We start from the raw sequence: 18,155 nt of genomic DNA, 5'->3' as shown, positions 1-18,155 counted from the left end.
TTACATGTGGAAGGGATAAACAACAAGGTCCTACAGTAAAGCACATGGAACTATATTCAATATCCTGTGATAAACCACAAAGTTAAAGAATATATACACACGTACATACATGTATATATGTATAAATAATCACTTTGCTGTACACCAGAAACTAACACAACACTGTAAATCAACTCTACTTCAAATAAGTAAACAAACTACTCTCTGAGGGGAAAAAAAAAAAGCTTTCCAGAGTTAGTGGTCCTTTCTAAAGGGGCCAAACTTGTGAGGAGGGGTGGGCCTCAGAGTACCAGCCTCATACTCAGAGCAGGGCTGCTGATCGCACTGCTGTTCTGCCTAATTTCTTCTTCTTCTTCTTTTTTTTTTTGTCTTTTTGCCATTTCTTGGGCCGCTCCCACGGCATATGGAGGTTCCCAGGCTAGGGGTCGAATCAAAGCTGCAACCACCAGCCTACGCCAGAGCCACAGCAACACGGGATCCGAGCCGCGTCTGCAACCTACACCACAGCTCACGGCAACGCCAGATCATTAACCCACTGAGCAAGGCCAGGGACCGAACCCGCAACCTCATGGTTCCTAGTAGGATTCGTTAACCACTGCGCCACTACGGGAACTCCTGATTTTTTTTTTTTTATATATAATGATTTTTATTTTTTCCATTATAGCTGATTTACAGTGTTCTGTCAATTTTCTGCTGCACAGCAAGGTGACCCAGTCACACATACATGTATATATTCTTTTTGCTCACATTATCATGCTCCATCACAAGTGACCAGACATAGTTCCCAGGGCTATACAGCAGGATCCCACTGCTTATCCACTCCAAAGGCAATAGTTTGCATCTATTAACCCCAGATTCCCAGTCCCTACCACTCCCTCCCCCTCCGTCTCGGCAACCACAAGTCTGTTTTCCATGTGATTTTCTTTTCTGTGGAAAGGTTCATTTGTGCCCTATATTAGATTCCAGATATAAGTGAAATCACATGGTATTTGTCTTTCTCTTTCTGACTTACTTCACTATGAGAGTCTCTAGTTCCATCCAGTTGCTGCCAAAGAAGACATACAGATGGCAAACAAGCACATGAAAAAATGCTCAACATCACTGATTATTAGAGAAATGCAAATCATTCTCACACCAGTCAGAATGGCCATCATTAATAAGTCCACAAATAACAAATGCTGGAGAGGGTGTGGAGAAAAGGGAACCCTCCTGCACTGTTGGTGGGACTGCAAATTGGTACAACCACCACTATGGAGAACAGTATGGAGGTACCTTAGAAACCTATACACAGAACTACTATATGAGCCAGCAGTCCCACTCTTGGGCATATACCTGGACAAAACTGTTCTTGAAAAAGACACATGCACCCGCATGTTCATTGCAGCACTATTCACAATAGCCAAGACATGGAAACAACCTAAATGTCCATTGACAGACGACTGGATTAAGATGTTCTGCCTAATTTCTAGGTCAAAGAAGTTTGAGGAACAGGTTTCTGTACTTTACCACTTAGAACCTTTTGTGTGCTAACTGCACTGTGAATCAGAGAGGGAAGAGGAATGTGGAGTCTCAAACTGGGCCCAGTGGCAACTCTGCCCCACCCTCAGGATGGTGAATGGCTCTGGGCCTCGAGTCTCCCACCTAGGCATCTTAGGCTGACACTCTGAACACGACCCCTCTGTCTACTCTTAGAGAAAGAAGTAAACAAAGAATCTCCCTAGAAATGCTTCCCACTTACTGCACCAACCCCTCCCTTGCCATAGCAGATTTCCACGGAAGCTACTGTTCAGCTCATTTGTAAAGAATATGCCACCCACACAACAGTACCCAAGTCACCTAACCAGTAAGATAGATGGCCTGGTTGGACAGTGCTGGGGTGTAAACCAAAACCCAAGACAAGCTCTAGATGGTGGAGACCCACCAACCATCCTACTAAAAAGGGCCAACACAGGGGTCTCTGTGTGGAGCCAGGGCTCTGTCTGCACACCTCATAGCTGTAACACTCAATGCAGTTACAGTGACTGATACAGTGGGGAGACACTTGCGGGGGGTGGGGTATGGCTTGATTCATCCCATATTTCTTGGAGACCTATCTTTCTTCCCTTTCTAACTTTATTTGGCTCTCTTGACAAAAGCCAAAAGACATGGTATCCAAGTTGCAAGCATAATGACATGACCCTCATGACAAACACACAGCAAACAAAAACAGGCACCCTAGTGCAGAAAGGTCAAGAACAAGAAGCCCAAGTGACAGACTAAGGTACTGTGGGTGCTGGGTCAGGCAGGGCACTCGGTGTCAGAAGCAAGATGATCCTCTTCTATTCCATCCTGCTTATTTACCAATTAATTTATTTTACTATTTCACTCAAAGGGCTACAAAAAGAAACAGTGGAGCAATAATAAAGTGAAAAGGCGCATAATTCAAAACTATTTAAGTTTACACTTCATGCTCTGTTTATCATGAAGGTCATGTCATTATGTTTGCAACCTGGATACCGTGCCTTTAGCTAAACATTTTAAAATTGCTTGTTTTTCTGCTCCTTGAACCTAATATGAAGCTTAGGATTTGAGCTAGGACGAGGGAACAGAGACGTGGTAGAGCAGGGGCAAGGGAGCATGCAGGCCCTGCATAATGTAGGGGACGAACATAAAGCACCAGGTACACCCATGTGACCCAGAAACTTTGACTGGACCTGGTCAACCCAATAATACACAAGAAACAGAGACCTGAGTGTATCCAGTTCCCAGTACCTGTCCAGCCTTCTCTCTGCAGTTCTTTTTTTTTTTTTTCTGTCTTTTTGTCTTTTTGCCATTTCTTGGGCCACTCCCGAGGCATATGGAGTTTCCCAGGCTAGGGGTCTAATCGGAGCTGTAGCTGCCAGTCTATGCCAGAGCCACAGCAACATGGGATCCGAGCCGCGTCGGCAACCTACACCACAGCTCACGGCAACGCTGGATTGTTAACCCACTGAGCAAGGCCAGGGATCGAACCCGCAACCTCATGGTTCCTAGTCGGATTCGTTAACCACTGCGCCACGACGGGAACTCCCTCTCTGCCGTTCTGACCCACTGCCCCCTGTTCTCATCTGGCTATTAGACCCATAGGACCTCTATGACAAAAGGCGCCATCCCCTCCCGGTCCCCCAGACAAAAAGGTCCTGCCCTCCAGGGCCTCCTCCTCATTTTCAGAGGCAGAAAGCAGGCCAGCCCCAATACAACACCCCTGGGTGGTAGAGATACCTATTTTTACAATGTTGATTCCTGAAAGACCAGTGTGTAGATCAGTCTGTGCCTAAAGACCTAAACCTAAAAATGTACTGAGCACCTGTAGAATCTCACAATGTATACTTTTTGGTGGGTTTTTTTTTTTTGGCTGGACTCTTATCATATGGAAGCTTCTGGGCCAGCAATAAAAACCTGCACCACAGCTGCAACCTGTGCCACAGCTGTGGCAACGATGGATCCTTAACCAGCTGTGCCACATGGGAACTTCCACAAATTATACTTTTGATGCCCTGACTGATGAGGCCCAAAGAAGGGCTGAACTGGATTCAACATGGAAGGTGTCCCCGTGAGGACAGTCAGGTTGACGATGTCCTATTTACACAACTGTGAGACCACCAAGGGAGGGAGGCAAGGGCTTTGTGCTGGGGGCCCAGCGACCGGGACTTCCAGCCTGAGGACGTTCCTAGAACCCTAGCACTCAATGGCAGAAAGGATGTGGGGTTTCGGCTCACACCATCCTGATTGAGTCCCACCTCTATTTTGCTTTATCTTGCTGAACCTATTTTCCGCATCCAAACACCCGAAGTAAGAAGACAAGCTCACAGGGTGGCTGCGCTAATTACAGGAAATAACACATGTGCAATCTGCTTTGCAACAAGTGATTTGCAAACTTTTAACGACAGAGCACAGCTAACATGGGAAAAAAGGGTTGTGTTTTTTTACATAAGAAGCCAGTATATATACACATATACAACTGAAACAAAGGTTTCACAAAAATAATACTTACCTCATTACTAGAGATTACGTGGCATTTTCTATTTTATTTCGTTTCTTAAAGTGCTACTTCGATTCACTACATTGATTTCACGACTCCTAATGGGGCGTTACACCGTTTTTTTAAAAAAGTGGAAACCACACAGTTGTCAGTTATTACAGTATGATCCTCAGGGATGGTCTGACAACTGGGAATCTTCACTACCAGGGCAACAAAGGACGAGGTCAAGGTTATTAGGTCAAACCCTCAAGAGCCCTGTTGCCAAGGAAACGGCTTGGCCAGGCGAGCGTCGGCTGACGCGTGCGCGCCAGTCCTGTGGAGCAGAGGAGTGGCCCACGGCCCTGTCACTCACTTCCGGCCGCAGAGCCCCGCCCACAAGCCAGGCGAGCTCGGAGGGCCTGCGTCCTCCCGGAGATTAAGCGAAGGAGGCTGCGATTGGAGGCTGAGGTGGTGACGTAACTTTCCGCTGTGGGTGGCCTTCCGCTCGGGCAGCTGTCGGGAGGGGCTCCGGTAAAACTTAGCGGAGCTTCCCGGTCCCTGAGCCCTTGGAAGTGCGATGAGGTCGGTTAGCTACGTACAGCGCGTGGCCCTGGAGTTCAGCGGGAGCCTCTTCCCGCACGCCATCTGCCTTGGAGACGTCGATAACGACACGGTTGGTGCATGCGCACTGGAGAGACGCAACCCGTCTGCGTAGGGCGGGGCGGGGCCAGGAGGGCAGAAGAGGGCGTGCGGCTGCGTGCTGCGTGCTACTTGGCAGTGAGCGGCGTGCAGCGTGGGCGGTGCGCGTGCGCGCGGGCTCCGGGAGCTGTGCTGGGAATGACTGTAGGCAGTGTGGGTGCGCGGTGCTTTTGGAGGCTGGGTGTGGAGCCCGTGTCGGGTGTTTTTGTCCGGGCTCACGTGACTGGTTGTCCATCTGGCCCAGTCACTTGTTCCGAGTAGGAGCCAGTGTATTCTGGTGACCTGGATCCCCGCTTGGGTTTCTGTGCCTCCTCCGGGCTACTTCCTTTCAGAGTCCAGGAGATGATCTAACAGCGCGCGTGCGGCTTCCACGAGGGCACCTGCCGCCTGGCTGGGCCCACCGGGCGGCCTCCGTCTGCTTTTCCTCCTCCAACAGTCCTTCTTTTTCTCTTTGTTTGAGTTAGTACTGGTAGAGCAGGCAGAATCGTGTCCGTCACACGGGTAATGCTCAGGAAGTGCTAGAGTCTTTGTGAGTATTGGATTATGGGCCAAAGGCTTGGCTACATTGTGGGAATTCAGAACTGGAGGAGAAAATCCCCGCCTGCAGGTAGCTTGTCATCGGATGAGGTGTAGTCACAAGGTGTAACCACAAGAATAAGTAATAATCAATGAGGCCCATTGATTAAAACATGTAAAGGGTTTTGGGGTGGAGCATCGAAGGAGATGGGTGCTCTTGATGGTGTCGTACACTTCGTTTTCCATTATCTCTGCCTCATATTAATTTCTTATTTATTAAAGTGCTGTCGATTTACAACGTTGTGCCAATTTCTGCTGTACACCAAAGTGACCCAGTTATACATATGTAGATTCCTTTTCTTATATGCCATCATGGTCTATCCCAATCTGTTTCATATTTTAAATGTTGAAGCACATTTTTGCTGTCCTCTCCTACCCTCTAGCCAGCATCTACTTTGCCTCCCTAACTGTTCTGTGCTCTGTCTTTCCTGGAAAAAAACCGCGGCTTAAATATACCCATCACTCCACCCCACCTGGCCCCCAGCCTCCTTTGTGCTGTGGTGGAGAAGATACTTTATGAAGCCTCTTTTGGCTCTACCCCCTTGGGGGAGGAAAAAGTTTTTCTCATAAATTTGTATTATGTTTTCTGGGCTCTCAGGTGTTTTTCATATGCTAAGCAGTATGATTTTATGAGAAAATCAAAGGAGGCATTTAAAAATAGTAAATTAACAAAGTGATTTTAATGTATATTTTCCATTTTATCAAATCATCTTCTTTGTTTAAAAGTGAAAAATATGGAGTTCCCCGTCGTGGCGCAGTGGTTAATGACATATCCGACTAGGAACCGTGAGGTTGCGGGTTCAGTCCCTGCCCTTGTTCAGTGGGTTAACGATCGGCGTTGCCGTGAGCTGTGGTGTAGGTTGCAGACACAGCTTGGATCCCGAGTTGCTGTGGCTCTGGCGTAGGCCAGTGGCTACAGCTCCGATTCGACCCCTAGCCTGGGAACCTCCATGTGCCATGGGAGCGGCCCAAGAAATGGCAAAAAGACAAAAAAAAAAAAAAATCCTTTTTTTTAATGTCATAGTATCAGGTTTTTTGGGAATTGTACCCACTCAGTTCTGCAATATTAGGTATATCATACAACCTCTTTTTTTTTTTTTAACCTTAGTTGTAAGCACCATCATTGTAAGCTCTGTAAGGATAAAAATTTACCTCTTTTTTTCACTGCTGTATTCTCAAAGCTTAGAATAGTGCCTTGCAGGGCTTAATCTCTAGAATATATAAACAACTTATACAACCCAACAGCAAAAAAACCAATCAATCAATGGAAAAATAGGCAAAAGACCTGAATAGACATTTCTCCAAAGAAGATATACAGATGGCCAACAAACACATGAAAAAATGCTCAACATCGCTGATTATAAGAGAAATGCAAATCAAAACTACCATGAGATACCACCTCACACCAGTCAGAATGGCCATCATTAATAAATCCACAAATAACAAGTGCTGGAGGGGCTGTGGAGAAAAGGGAACCCTCCTGCACTGTTGGTGGGAATGTAAACTGGTACAGCCACTATGGAGAACAGTTTGGAGATACCTTAGAAATCTATACATAGAACTTCCACATGACCCCGCAATCCCACTCTTGGGCATCTATCCGGACAAAACTCTACTTAAAAGAGACACATGCACCCGCATGTTCATTGCAGCACTATTCACAATAGCCAGGACATGGAAACAACCCAAATGTCCATCGACAGATGATTGGATTCGGAAGACATGGTATATATACACAATGGAATACACTCAGCCATAAAAAAGAATGACATAATGCCATTTGCAGCAACATGGATGGAACTAGAGAATCTCATCCTGAGTGAAATGAGCCAGAAAGACAAAGACAAATACCATATGATATCACTTATAACTGGAATCTAATATCCAGCACAAACGAACATCTCCTCAGAAAAGAAAATCATGGACTTGGAGAAGAGACTTGTGGCTGCCTGATGGGAGGGGGAGGGAGTGGGAGGGATCGGGAGCTTGGGCTTATCAGACACAACTTAGAATAGATTTACAAGGAGATCCTGCTGAATAGCATTGAGAACTTTGTCTAGATGCTCATGTTGCAACAGAAGAAAGGGTGGGGGAAAAATGTAATTGTAATGTATACATGTAAGGTTAACCTGACTTCCTTGCTGTACAGTGGGAAAATTTAAAAAAAATATATTAAAAAAAAAAAAGAATAGTGCCTTGCACATAGTAGGCACTCAATAAATGTTTGTTGAATAAATGAGGATTGTTATGAAAGGCAGATATCATTATGTATCTCAAAGCATTTTTTTCTCTTTTTTGCTTTTTAGGGCCAAAACCCAGACATGTGGAAGTTCCCAGGCTAGGGGTTGAATCAGAGCTACAGCTGCCAGCCTATACCACAGCCACTGAGCGAGGCCAGGGATTCAACCTGAATCTTCATGGATACTTTGGATTTGTTTCTGCTGCACCACAACGGGGATGCCCTCAAAGCAACTTGAAGTGCTTTGCCTATTATAAATGAAAGAAAAGCAAATAGGTGAGGTATTGGCTAGTGATCAAGTGTGGTACACTCAGCCTGCATGAGTGGGGATAGAAATTTTGTTACTGGCTCTCCAGGCCAGCCTTTGGAGCTTTGGAGCAGGAAAAAGACTTATTTCATCCTAATAAACTGTTATCCTAAAGTTATGTGCAAGTGTTTTCTCTCCTGCCAAGTCAGAGGGAGAAGCCAAGGATAGAATGCATACTCTCCAGGACCTTGCTGAAGCCTGGCTACACAAAGGGAGAAAAAGTCTCTAGAAGGCTGAAGCGAATCGCAGAAAGAGCTCACTTCCAGTCTCTTTTAGCATTTCTGACTGATCTATGCTGTACTCTCCAGCTGGGGTGGGTTTTTTGTTTTGTTTTTTTTTTTTAATTAGAGTTGATTTACAATGTTGTGCCAATTTCTGCTGTACAGCAAAGTGACCCAGCTATCTATCTATCTATATATATATATGTGACTTATATTCCATCATGGTCTGTTCCAAGAGATTGGATATCAGCTCAGCTTCTTTAGGATCACTGAGTAACCTCCAGAGACCAGAGCCAGCATTGCAGTAGAGAAGCAGAATCCCTGGGGAGCAGATGGGTGACCCTGGAAATGTCCTCTCCTGACACACCTGCCATTGTCTCGCTGTCTGCCTGCTGTGTCCCATGTTCTCGCTCACTGCACTTATCACACTGTTATGATTTTTTTCCTGTGTCCTTGTTAAACCACGAGGTCCTTCTCAGCACAGTTGTTAAACTGTGAGTCTGTGACTTTTCTTTTTCTTGCTTTTTTTAGGGCCCCAGCCTCGGTATATGGAGATTCCTAGGTTAGGGGTCTAATCAGAGCTATAGCTGCTGACCTGTGCCACAGCCACAGCAACATGGGATCTGAGTCGCATCGGTGATCTATACCACAGCTGACAGCAACGGCAATCCTTAATGCACTGATGGAGGCCAGGGATCAAACCCGAAACCTCATGGTTCCTAGTCAGACTGTTTCTACTGCACCATGATGGGAACTCCAAGTCTGACATTTATCTTTTTACCCCAAACTGGTCATCCAGCTTTACCTGAAAACTCAAGGGCTGACTGGGCATTCTCTATCTCTCTTCTTTTTTTTTTTTTGGCCTTTCCCACAGCATGCAAAAGTTCCTGGATCAGGGATTGAAACCGAGCCACAGCACTGACAACACTGAATCCTTAATCACTAGGACATTTTCTTTCATTCTGATTTTTCTTTCCTAAAATCTTTTCTTTAATTTGTCTGTTAAGTAAACATTTATTGAGGCCCTGCTGTGGACTATGGTGTTTGTTGCATGAATGTATGAAAAAAAGAATAGGATTTCTCATTGTGGCTCAGCAGTAATGAACCCAACTAACATCCATGAGGATTTGGGTTCAGTCCCTGGCCCCACTCAGTGGGTTAAGGATCCGGCATTGCTGTGAGCTATGATGTAGGCCACAGATACAGCTTGGACCAAGCATTGCTGTGGCTGTGGTGTAGGCCAGTAGCTGCAGCTCTGATTCAGCCCCTAGCCTTGGATCTTCCATATGCTGCAGGTATAGCCCAAAAAAAAAAAAAGAAAAAAAAAAGAGAGAGAGAGAGAGAGAGAGAATAGATTGTATGAAAGATGCTAAGATCCCTAGCTTTGGAGAGGCTTAACTAGAGGCAGAAAACCACCTGTTGTTAGAGCTGGCTATGTGCCAATCACTGTTCTATATGCTTTGCTCTGTTAGCTCAGTCCTCATAACAAGTCTTATGATCCTCGATTTATAGATGAAAAAATGTAGGCTGGATTCAGATTCAGGCAGCTGCACTCAGAACCTCCTCTCTATGCAGCCCCTCTCCTGTGTGTCTGCAGAAATCCTCTGGGCAGCTGTGTTGAAAACATCAGGTGTAGAGGGTTTGATGTAAATAAACTTGCTTTATGTTTCTGGATTCTAATATCCCCACCGGAAACTTCCGTAACTCTTAAAATGTAATACATCTAAGATTCACATCAAGTAAATCATTATTAATAAATCCTAATTCACTTATAATTTTTTCCTTACTGTATTTTGTTGGGTCTTTGTTGCCTTTAAAATTAAATCTGTTGAGAATCTAATAACCACACTATTTGGGGGAGCGAAAGGGCTGTTGGATAGTCCCCCAAGGGGTATCATGAAACTATTTGTGGAAATCGCGTTTGGAGCCAGCTGGTTGTTATCCTTATTCCCTTGAAAGGGCAGCCACTGGGAACCACTGGGAAGTGGAGGGCCCAGACATAAATGGTGACGAGAGCTCAGCCACCACTTGAGGGCGTGAGAGGCCCAGAGCCGGCCCTACTCACCTCTGCCTTCCAGCCCACGGCTCACCCAGACACCAGCACCTAAGGGTCTTGCCAGAGGGAGAGCCCCAGAGCTGACATTGTCTGTAGATCCAGGTTGAGGTCTTGTGATTTCTGCAGGGTGGGCCCCGTCCTAACCCTCTCTTCTCTCTCCCTTTGAAGCTGAATGAACTCGTGGTGGGAGACACCAGCGGGAAGCTGTTGGTGTATAAGAATGATGACAGCCGGCCGTGGCTCACCTGTTCCTGCCAGGGAATGGTCAGTGTTCAACCCCCTGGGCCTCCAGGGGTGGGTCCCTCCTGTCCAGAGACTGTTGGGATTGAGTCCCACAAGTGAGCTCCCCTGTGTGTCCTAAGTCACCTGCTGCTCAGCCCAGCTACTGGTTCGAGGTTCATGTGAGTCAGGGAGGGAAGCCCCGAGGCAGTGTGTGACATATGAACGTGCACACATACGCAGCTGGGCTGGCTTTCATTGTGATGGAATGACTCCCCTAGTGCTTTACCGATCTGCCTAGGTTGTCTCATCCTACCAAGTGTAGTAGAAAAAGGAGACAGTCATCTAAACACATCCAGGAGTATGATAGTCTAGCTGTATTGATGTAGAGTTTTTGTTTAAGCCCAAGTTGCCTTCCTGACCTCAGGTACTCCCACAGCTATCTGGTAAACCATACCCAGAGCTCAGTAATGGGTTCATGTGGGATCTCAGTTCCCAGAGCAGGGGTTGAACACAGCAGTGAAAGCATCAAGTCCTTGGAGTTCCCGTGTGGCTCAGTGGTTAACGAATCCGACTAGGAACCATGAGGTTGCGGGTTTGATCCCTGGCCTTGCTCAGTGGGTTAAGGATCTGGCGTTGCTGTGAGTTGTGGTATAGGTTGCAGACTCGGCTCGGATCCCACGTTGCTGTGGCTGTGGTATATGCTGGCGGCTACAGCTCCCATTCGACCCCTAGCCTGGAAACCTCCATATGCTGCAGAAGCGGCCCAAGAAAATGGCAAAAAGGCAAAAAAAGAAAGAAAGAAAGCACCGAGTCCTAACCACTAGACCACCAGGGAACTCCCTAGCACAGCCTCTCATTGTGGGGCTTGGCACAAACAGCAGTGACGAGAAGCCTGCTCCTTGCATCACAGACACTGAGGGGTACTTCGGTCCCTCAGCGTGTCCCCTTGAGCCTTGCTTTCTTCTCTTGCAGCTCACTTGTGTCGGGGTTGGAGATGTGTGTAATAAAGGGAAGGTAAGAAGCCTGGCCACCGAGGGACCTCAGTCTGGCTCCAAGACCTCCCCTCAGCCCATCCCTGCCTCGCGGTGGAGATCAGGTGCCAGACAAGGCTCCTGCCCTGACTCCTGTGCCCCCTCTGTCTCTCCCAGAACCTGGTGGTGGCTGTGAGTGCCGAGGGCTGGTTTCACTTGTGTGACCTGACGCCTGCCAAAGCCCTGGATGCTTCTGGGCACCACGAGACCCTTGTGGGGGAGGAGCAACGTCCAGTCTTCAAGCAGCACATCCCTGCCAACACCAAGGTCATGCTGATCAGCGACATCGGTGGGCACAGCAATCTTTGTGGACTGCGGGAGGTGGGAGTGAGGGTGGCCACAGAGCAGATCTCAAGGGATTCGGCTCAGCAGTATTCGTTTGTGCAATTGTTATGCAGTCAATGCTACTGAGCTCCTGTTATAAACCAGGAATCCTTCTAGGCACTGAGATTGCTGTAGTGAACAAAACAGACAGAAGGGGCCTTTACTAGGAATGGACAGAAAATAAGCAATAGAGGAGTTCCTGTTGTGGTTCAGTGGGTTAAGAATCCAACTAGTATCCTGGAGTTTCCTTCGCAGCTCAGTGGTTAATGAACCCGATTAGGATCCATGAGGATGCAGGTTCAATTCCTGGCTTCGTTCAGTGGGTTAAGGATCCATCATTGCCGTGAGCCATGGTGTAGGATGCAGACGCAGCTTAGATATGGTGTTGCTGTGGCTGTGGTGTAGGCCAGCAGCTGCAGCTCTGATTCAGCTCCTAGCCTGGGAACTTCCCTGTGCCACACCTGGGACCCTAAAAAGACAAAAATTAAAATAAGCAATAGAAATGTCATAAGAAAGTTAAATAGTATATTTGAAGGTCGTAAGAGCCATGGCAGAAGTCAGTCATGGGAAGGGGCTGGAGGGTGTGGAGGTGGAGGTGGCAGTTCTAAATGGAGTTGTCTGGGAGTCACTGCTCAGAAGGGTCATCTGGCCAACAGCTGAAGCTTGCAGGGGAGTAGGCTCATCAGAAACTGGCTGGTATTTGGCCTGAGGCCCTCAATGGGGCCCTCAAGCTGTGTATCCGAGGGAAGGGATGATGCCCCTCAAACCAGCTGTGTAGTTCTGGACACAAGGGAGGGGAGGAGAGCGGGTACCAGGCTCAGGTGTGTGAGGTGGCGGACGCAGCAGGTTCGGCCAGGAGTCCCACCTGAGAAAAAGCACCAGTGATGGTGGTGCCACCATCTGTGCAGAGGAGCGGGGAGGGGTGCTTGTAGGCTTCAAGCCGACGAGTACAGATTTGGCTCCCGATGCATCTTATTTTTCTGGACCTGCAGATGGTGACGGCCGCTGCGAGCTGGTGCTGGGTTACACAGACCGTGTGGTCCGGGCTTTCCGCTGGGAGGATCTGGGTGACGGCACTGAGCATCTGATGGGGCAGTTGGTGTCACTCAAGAAGTGGATGCTGGAGGGTCAGGTGAGAAGCCGAGTGTGGAGACCACAGCCCAGGAATGGGGAGAGCCCCCTCCTGGAGAGGCATATGGGAGAACAGTTGGGGGGCCATACACGGGGTGTGAAGAAGGGAAAATCACCTATTGATGGAGAGCCAAAGAAGATCATTTGGAATCAGCCTTAGGGGAGACGGCTAGTGACAGGCAGATAGGAAGGATCTGTGCTGAGCCTGAGGGATGCGCGGGTAGGGGTGATGAGTCTGTGCCAGGATCTGCGGCAGGGAAGGCAGGTGGTCCCCATGGAGAGGGTGGCACAGCAGGAGCCCATGGATTCTGGACTTCCTCCTGCTGCTGCCCTCAAAGGCTGGGGATGTGTCGTGTCCCAGGGCCCCCCACCCATCCTCCGCGGGTTTCCCCTTCTCTCTCCGGCTCCCTCTAAGCCCCTCTTCTCTGGTGCAGGTGGACAGTCTCTCAGTGACTCCTGGTCCCCTGGGTGTTCCCGAACTGATGGTATCTCAGCCCGGCTGTGCTTATGCAATTCTGTTGTGTACCTGGAACAAGGACCCTGGGGCACCCCCCACCTCTGAGGTGCCATCAGAGGGCACCAGGTGAGGGGTGCAGGCCTGTGGGTGGTGGAGGGGCATGGGAGCGAGGTGGGCTCATGGCCATGGCTGGTCCATGGGTGGCAGAGCTCCTTCAGCCAGGTCCCAGCACAGACAGCCCCATGAAGGAAGATCGTTTGGGGACCCCGGAAGTCCTGCCTGTGACAAAGTGACACTGTGGCAGCTGGAAGCCATTCTGGGATTCCAGTCTGGCAGCTCCATCCCTCTCTTTGACTTGCCTGTGGGCCAGACAGGGGCGGCGATAGGTTTCCAACCTAACTCACATCCTGGAAGCTCGCACACAGGCGGGGCGCACGTGGTCCCAAGAGCTGAGCTCTCTTGGACTCCCACTTAGCCCCCCCACTCCCTGTCCACAGGGAGACCCCAGCTGCCCGAGACGTCGTGCTACACCAGACATCTGGCCGCATCCACAACAAGAACGTCTCCACTCACCTTGTCGGCAACATCAAGCGAGGTGGAGTGAGAAGGAGACTGCCGCCCCCAGGGACCCCCCAGCTCACTGTGGGCTGCAGGGAAGGGGGAGGGTCTGCAGGGATGAATGGGCGGGGAGGGGAGGCCAAGGGCCTTCCCAGTTTCTAGTCCTTGGTCTCCCTCCCCGCCCTTGGCCACCCTCACCATGTGACCTTGCCTTGCCCTTCACATTTCCTTCTTCTGGTCCTCCCACCCCCCCCACCCCCTTCCCAGGCCACAGCCCTGAAAGCGGCGCCTCCGGCCTCTTTGCCCTCTGCACGCTGGATGGTGAGTCCCCAGCCAGTCCCAAGTGTGCAGGGTGGATGTTTGTGTACCTGGGGTCTGCTTGGGGGTTGTGTCCCCAGCCCAGCCTGCCTCTCCCCCCAGGGACGCTTAAGCTCATGGAGCAGGCAGACAAGCTGTTGTGGTCGGTGCAGGTGGACCACCAGCTGTTCGCCCTGGAGAAACTGGACGTCACGGTGAGCAGGCTCTGTGAGGCGGTCTTCTCACTTCCCAGCTAGCTCCGCCTTCCTCTCGGTCTCCCTCGATGGCCCGATGGGCCCGAGTCCCCTAGTGAGCAAGCTTCCCCTCCCCTGTGGTCTCAGCCCTGCCCCTGTGCAGCTGGGGGCTTTCTTTCAGGAGATGTCATGGCCATGGCTCCCATGAGACACCCCTTCTTCTCAGGGTCTAGAAGTGAGTTACCGCCCAGCTGCAGATGGATGTCTGATAGCTTATTTCTTAACCATATATGAGGATGTCCTTCCGAGGCCATGGTCCCCGGGTGGTAGATGGGGCCACGTTTGTGTCTCTAGAGAGGCAGGAGGTGAGGTCAGGTAGGACCGGCTTGGCTTTGCGGCCTGGTTCTGCCATCTCCGGGCAGGGTGACCTTGGCCAGTGAGTTTGTAGCCTCCGAATGAGACAGAGGGGAATGTTGCCTGTGTGGAGCATCGTGGGCAGCTCATGCGGCAGCCCCTTCTGGTGCCAGGTGCCGGCGGTTTTCACAGCTCCCAGAGTTTTATCCAGCCCCATCATGAGCCCTCTTTCCAAAACAGCTCCTGGTGCCACTGTATCCTTGTTTCTGGCCGTTTTCAGGGCAATGGGCATGAGGAGGTGGTCGCCTGTGCCTGGGACGGGCAGACGTACATCATCGATCACAACCGCACCGTGGTCCGTTTCCAGGTGGACGAGAACATCCGCGCCTTCTGTACAGGTGGGCCCCCGCCCCGCGCCCCCGCCCCGTCTGCCGCATCTCCACTCGCACTGCGTCCCCTGATGCAAGTCTGTAAGTCTGTGTGAGCAAGTGAATTGCTTTCATGCGAGACTGATGAGTGGGTACCAGGCTGCCGTCTTTACTGTTTTCAACAAGAAGAAATAAAGGACAGTGAGGTGTCCGTCTCTGAAGATTTTAAAGGATTAGATGGGGGCGGAGGGGCTGTTCAATTGGAAAAAAAAAAAAAAAAAAAATGTCCGATGAGCTGTGGTCCGTGTGGGCCACGTGGAAACGTCAGAAAATTCTTCCCCGTGTGAACGTGCCAGACGCTGTGAAGAATGTTCTCCTAGCTCCCTTCTCCCCAGTCTCAAATCAGGGCCCTTGGGGAGCAGCACCGACTCCTTGGGGGCTGTGGGGGTGTCTCTGTCACCGAGATGGTGGGGATTGACAGTGCGAGGCTGCACACACTCCAGGGACCTGGGAGGAGAGGCCGCTTGTGATACTCTGGGCTCTCGCTGAGCTGGGAGAGCAGCGCGCACCCCTCCCCCGACGCTCTTCTGCCTGGGTTTCGTGACTGGTTTTCCATGTCCAGAATGGGCCAGAGGTTTATACTGTTTTACCTGCTGAACTGAGTCCCAAGAGAGAAGACATGGAAAGAGGGCCTTTAGTTTTCTACTTGGCGTCTGTGAATGGGCGGAAACGCTGGCCCGGAGGCCCGCCCACCACCGGGACCGAGCCTCCCTTGTCCTCATCCTCACCCTCCCCCCCCAGGTCTGTATGCCTGCAAAGGGGGCCACAACAGCCCCTGCCTCGTGTACGTCACGTTCAACCAGAAGATCTACGTGTACTGGGAGGTGCAGCTGGAGCGGATGGAGTCCACCAACCTGCTGAAGCTGCTGGAGGCTGAGCCTGAGTACCGGGACCTGCTGCAGGAGCTGGGTGTGGGTGAGTCCCTGGACGCCCGCGGCAGGGCCCAGCTGCCCAGGCCCCAGCAGGCCCACCAGCCCCTCTTTTGCCCTCAGATCCTGACGACCTCCCAGCCGCCCGCGCCCTGCTTCACCACAGCCTCTACCATCCGGACCAGGCGCCGCGCTGTGCTCCCACGGGCCTCCAAGGTCCCACCTAGCTGGACTGGCCCTGTTGGCTGAACAGGGGTCCTTCTGAACCCCCCCACCCCCAAGCTAGCCATGGTATTTGCAAGACAGGGAGTGTACCTGACAGAGGAAGGAGGGCTGCAGCCCTGGGTGACTGAACTGTAGACCCCGTGGTCCTTTTGGTGAAAGAAGAGAAAGGTCGCCCCTCTGCCTGTTTCCCTGGGTACCTTCCCGTCTCATCAGCAGGGTCCCTGACCTTCTTCCACATTGTCTGGTGCTGCCCCGTCCCCAGGGCCTTCCACTTTTGTTGTCCAGGAAATAGACTTGTTTGTGAGGAAGGACTGCACGCACTTGTGTGGCCCCAACACTTGTAAGGAACAGAGTTTGGGGCCAGTAGTGCAGTAAGGGCCCCACCCCATCCCACGTTCTGTCTTCTGAGGCGCAGCTCCAAGTCACTGCCGTCTGTGATCATTTCAGGATCCGGAACTACACCTCCTCGGCCTGCAATAGAGCTACGTCCTGATAAACCCACTCCAAGTTGAATCTACTGTAAACCAAACATTCATTGAATTCACCTGACGTACTGAACGTCACAGCTTAGCCTCGCCCACCTTAAACATGCTCAGACACGTACATCTGCCGACCAGTGGGCAGGATCCCCTGACACAAAGCCTGCTTTATAGGAAAGTGTTGGCTGTCTCATGTAATGTATTAATGAACACTGTCTCCTGTAATGTACGAATGACTGTACTGAAAGTGGACACAGAAGGTTGTCTGGGTCCGGGCTGGTTCTGAATGTTTGATCGGTGGTCCACCCTCCAGATCGCAGGGCTGCCTGGGACCTGCTGCTGCCCAGCATTGCAGGAGAGGCTCAGGCTGGATATCACCAGCCGCAGAAAAGATCAAAATTCAAAGAATGCTTTCTACAGAATGCATATCTCCTTTGCACCATTGTAAAGTCAAAACGCTGTAAATCAAACCATCGTTTAATGGGAGACCATCTGTATTTGTTTTGTTTCTGAGCGCTCTTTCAGGACATTTTTACACCCTGTTCCCAGCAACCTTGAGATGGTTTTCCTCTCTTTACCTAAGGAACTGGGTTAGCGCTTTCTCATTCCACCATGTCCTTCAAGTAATGCGCAGCTTCCTAGGCCTTGATCCAACCCCCCCCCAAGCACCTTACTATCTGTAAGAAGGCGGACATTTAAAATCTGATGCCGGGAGTTCCCACCGTGGCTCGGCGGTAATGAACCTGACTAGTATCCATGAGGATGTGGCCTCTCCCAGTGGGTTAAGGATCCGGTGTTGCCGTGAGCTGTGGCGTAGGTTGCAGACGAGACTCAGATCTGGCTTTGCTGTGGTTGTGGCTTAGGCCGTCAGCTGCAGCTCCGATTTGACCCCTAGCCTGGGAAATTCCATATGCCACGGGTATGGCCCTTAAAAAGACCAACAACAACAACAAAAAAATTTAAAAATAAGGAGTTCCCGTTGTAGCTCAGTGGTTAACAAATCCCACTAGGAACGATGAGGTTGTGGGTTCGCTCCCTGGCCTTGCTCAGTGGGTTAAGGATCCGGTGTTGCCGTGAGCCGTGGTGTCGGCCGGCAGCTACAGCTCCGATTCGACCCCTAGCCTGGGAACCTTCATATGCCGTGGGTGCGGCCCTAGAAAAAACAAAAATTAATTAATTAAAAAATAAAACCTGATGCTGGTTTACGATCGGGGCCACAATCAGAATTAGATATACCTGGGCCCTTTATAACCCTTCTACTCTTGACTCGTGCTCTGAATCAGTGGTTTTCAAATTGTACATTGATGGAGTTCCCATTGTAGCTCAGCAGGTTAAGAGCCCAACTAGTTTCCATGACGATTCGAGTTCCATCCCTGGCCTCGTTCAGTGGGTTAAGGATCTGGCGTTGCCACAAGCTGTGGCGTAAGTTACAGATGCAGCTCAGATCTGGTGTCGCTGTGACCGTGGTGTAAATCAGCAGCTGCAGCTCCCATTCAGCCCCTGGCCTGG

General features: G+C 50.3%; 1 protein-coding gene across 1 annotated transcript; it reads left to right on the top strand.

Annotated features, from left to right (window-relative positions):
* Positions 1–4,350: 4,350 nt before the first annotated feature.
* On the top strand, positions 4,351–17,132 carry ITFG2 (integrin alpha FG-GAP repeat containing 2). Its single transcript, XM_003481704.5, has 12 exons — positions 4,351–4,652; positions 10,246–10,341; positions 11,272–11,313; positions 11,448–11,619; positions 12,647–12,786; positions 13,220–13,368; positions 13,740–13,837; positions 14,068–14,121; positions 14,221–14,312; positions 14,926–15,043; positions 15,815–15,988; positions 16,066–17,132. The coding sequence occupies exons 1-12, from the start codon at positions 4,557–4,559 to the stop codon at positions 16,167–16,169; spliced, it is 1,335 nt and encodes a 444-aa protein (XP_003481752.1). The 5' UTR covers positions 4,351–4,556; the 3' UTR covers positions 16,170–17,132.
* The last annotated feature ends 1,023 nt before the right edge of the window (positions 17,133–18,155 follow it).

This window comes from Sus scrofa, chromosome 5 (assembly GCF_054392235.1).
Source record: "Sus scrofa isolate SSC_HxYL_T2T_F1_AM1 chromosome 5, Sscrofa_HxYL_maternal_Yorkshire_Landrace_v2.0, whole genome shotgun sequence".
Classification (NCBI taxonomy): domain Eukaryota; kingdom Metazoa; phylum Chordata; class Mammalia; order Artiodactyla; family Suidae; genus Sus; species Sus scrofa.
This window is presented reverse-complemented; position numbering and strand designations above follow the sequence as displayed.

Bases quoted from the DNA above. Each gene is read 5' to 3' on its own strand.
- ITFG2 (XM_003481704.5), top strand. From the start codon at position 4,557: ATGAGGTCGGTTAGCTACGTACAGCGCGTGGCCCTGGAGTTCAGCGGG. The intron at 11,314-11,447 runs GTAAGAAGCCTG...TGTCTCTCCCAG, and splicing joins ATGTGTGTAATAAAGGGAAG to AACCTGGTGGTGGCTGTGAG. The intron at 15,044-15,814 runs GTGGGCCCCCGC...CTCCCCCCCCAG, and splicing joins CATCCGCGCCTTCTGTACAG to GTCTGTATGCCTGCAAAGGG.